At 39.2% G+C, this 2,375-nt stretch overlaps 1 protein-coding gene across 1 annotated transcript in view; it reads left to right on the top strand.

Annotated features, from left to right (window-relative positions):
• LOC108298707 overlaps window positions 1-2,375 on the top strand; it is a 7,118-nt gene that overhangs the window by 2,107 nt on the left and 2,636 nt on the right. Inside the window, 1 exon segment of the mRNA XM_037735873.1 lies at window positions 1,153-1,285. Within this exon segment, the coding sequence (XP_037591801.1) occupies window positions 1,153-1,285 (133 nt within the window).

Raw genomic sequence — 2,375 nt, 5'->3', positions numbered from 1 at the left:
CTGCTGAATCACCATGGAATTTCATTTTCTCCAGTTCTGCTCTGATGGAGTCAGGCCCACAAATTAATTTTATCAATGGCAAACTACCTAACCTATAGTCAGCTGATAACAGTTTTAATAACATCTATTAAATACATTCACAACATCATATATAATATGTATATATAATACATATGTAGTACATATACATATATATATGGGGAGAGAGAGAGAGAGAGAGAGAGAGATGGAGTCTCACTCTGTCACCCAGGCTACAGTGCAATGGTGTGATCTTGGCTCACTGAAACCTCCACCTCCCAGGTTAAATCAATTCTCCTGTCTCAGCTTCCTGAGTAGCTGGGACTACAGGTGGACGCCACCACATCCAGCTAATTTTTGTGTTTTTAATAGAGACAGGGCTTCACCATATTGGTCAAGCTGATGTCAAATTGTTGACCTCAGGTGATCCACCCGCCTCAGCCTCCCAAACTGCTGGGAGCCGCCTTGCCCGGCTAACACAACCTATATTAGTGTTGGATTGAATAATTACAAAGTCTACCCTTACCAAGTGTACCATAACACTTACCACTACCCAGAGGGAAAAATCTTTAACATGAGATCTATGTTCTTAAGTTTGTTAAGGTGTAAAACTGACCACTTCACAATCAGGCAGTTATGATTTTACTAATGAGTTTTTTGGATTTTTGACACATTTTCAGATTCAAGGCATGCGATTACGTTCTCCCATTCTGTAGGCTGGAATTGTTTCCATGGTTTGTGGAATCTTTCTTTTGTGATGCAGTTCCACCTGTTCACTTCTGCCTTTGTTTTCTGTGCCTTCAATTTGAAATACAGGAAATCGTTCTTAATATTATTTTCTGGGTGGGGGAAATGTTACAATTGCAAGCCATATGTTTAACTATTTAACCCATATAGATGTGATTTTTGAGTTCATTCTAAACTAAAATTCTTAATTCTTTGTATGTGTAGATCCAGTTTTTCTAACACCCTCTTAGGAGGAGATCTTGATTTGTACATTTTATATTGTTGGCTCACATACTGAAAATCGGTTTGCCATTGACATATCCTTTTATTTCTGAGCTCTCTCTCTGTTAATGCCAATGCCATCCTGTTTTTACTTATGCATCAAAACATGCATATTGTGAGTTTCAGCGTGTTTTTCAGAACCGGTGATGCCGACAGCCGTGTTTCTCGGTGCACTCCTGGCCTGGGGAAGCCCTCGCAGACCCTCCCCTCGCCTGTGCCGTCTCTGCATCCCCATCACAGCCAGTGCTTCCTGCTGGCCGTGATGCAACATAGCGTTATTCTAGTTTCCATACTGGATTTTTATTTTTTTCTTTGTTTGTATTTGTTTTCTTCTTTGTTTGTATTCCATTTCTATGTCAGGTCTCTAGAATACAGGAATTACTTTCAATTGTGTTTTCTTGTTGTTCATTTTCACGGAGCTTCCTGAAGATTTAAAATCCTCCATTGCCTGCCGCATATTTTACAATTATGCATCACTGTAAAACATCTGTATTTAATTTAATTAAGTGCAATAACTTCTGCTTTTTGGGCTGATTTTACATCAAGTATAGGGATATATTTTAAATGAAAGTTTGTACTAGTAATATAAATTATTGGTTAATAACTACCACTTTATTATTTAGGTGTTACTCATCAAGAATTAATGTTAAGTCAAGGGTCAAAATGGGAATATTATGTAAGGGACATAGAAAATATTTTCCTAATATCGAAGAAATTGACAGGAGCACACGCTTATTATCCAGCCATGTCTCCTGCCTACACGTTATTAACCACATGGTAACTTTGACTTCACTTGGGACTTGTTCTAATTTTAAAATTAGCTACTTATTTCTCTTAATGCCTCTAGATTTTTATGTGTGACTATTTCAGCAGAGAGGGGAGAGAGACAACCTAGGCTGACCAAACAATGAGGAAAATCACAACCTAATGAAACAAGAAGGCTGGATGTGATTGGCTCCAGGATCGAATGGTTTGACAGCTCATGTGCTCAGGCAGTTTCTTTTCTCAATTTTCCACACTGATGCATCCAGAAATTCAGCTTCACCCCTCAGGTGACTCCCATCATGCCGTGACATGGAGACAACATTCCCAACAGTAACACGTGTATTAAATATCACCTGGAAGTGGGGATGAGACATTTTGCAATTCTCCTCTGAAGCACCAGGAACACCTCAACAGACCATCTCCCCTGCCCCCATGACTAGAACTTCACCACATGCCCAATGGACACTCATCCCTGAAGGGGATAATAAGATTCCACTGCTGAGGCTGGCAATTTCATCACATAAATTACTATCAACAGATATAAAGGTTTTGAAAACTAACTGAAGTCTGTTCTATGTCCACCA

The sequence above is a fragment of the Cebus imitator genome, unplaced genomic scaffold, assembly GCF_001604975.1.
Source record: "Cebus imitator isolate Cc_AM_T3 unplaced genomic scaffold, Cebus_imitator-1.0 Scaffold1051, whole genome shotgun sequence".
NCBI lineage: Eukaryota > Metazoa > Chordata > Mammalia > Primates > Cebidae > Cebus > Cebus imitator.
The sequence above is the reverse complement of the archived record's forward strand: the minus strand, read 5'-3'. Positions and strand labels throughout refer to the sequence as shown.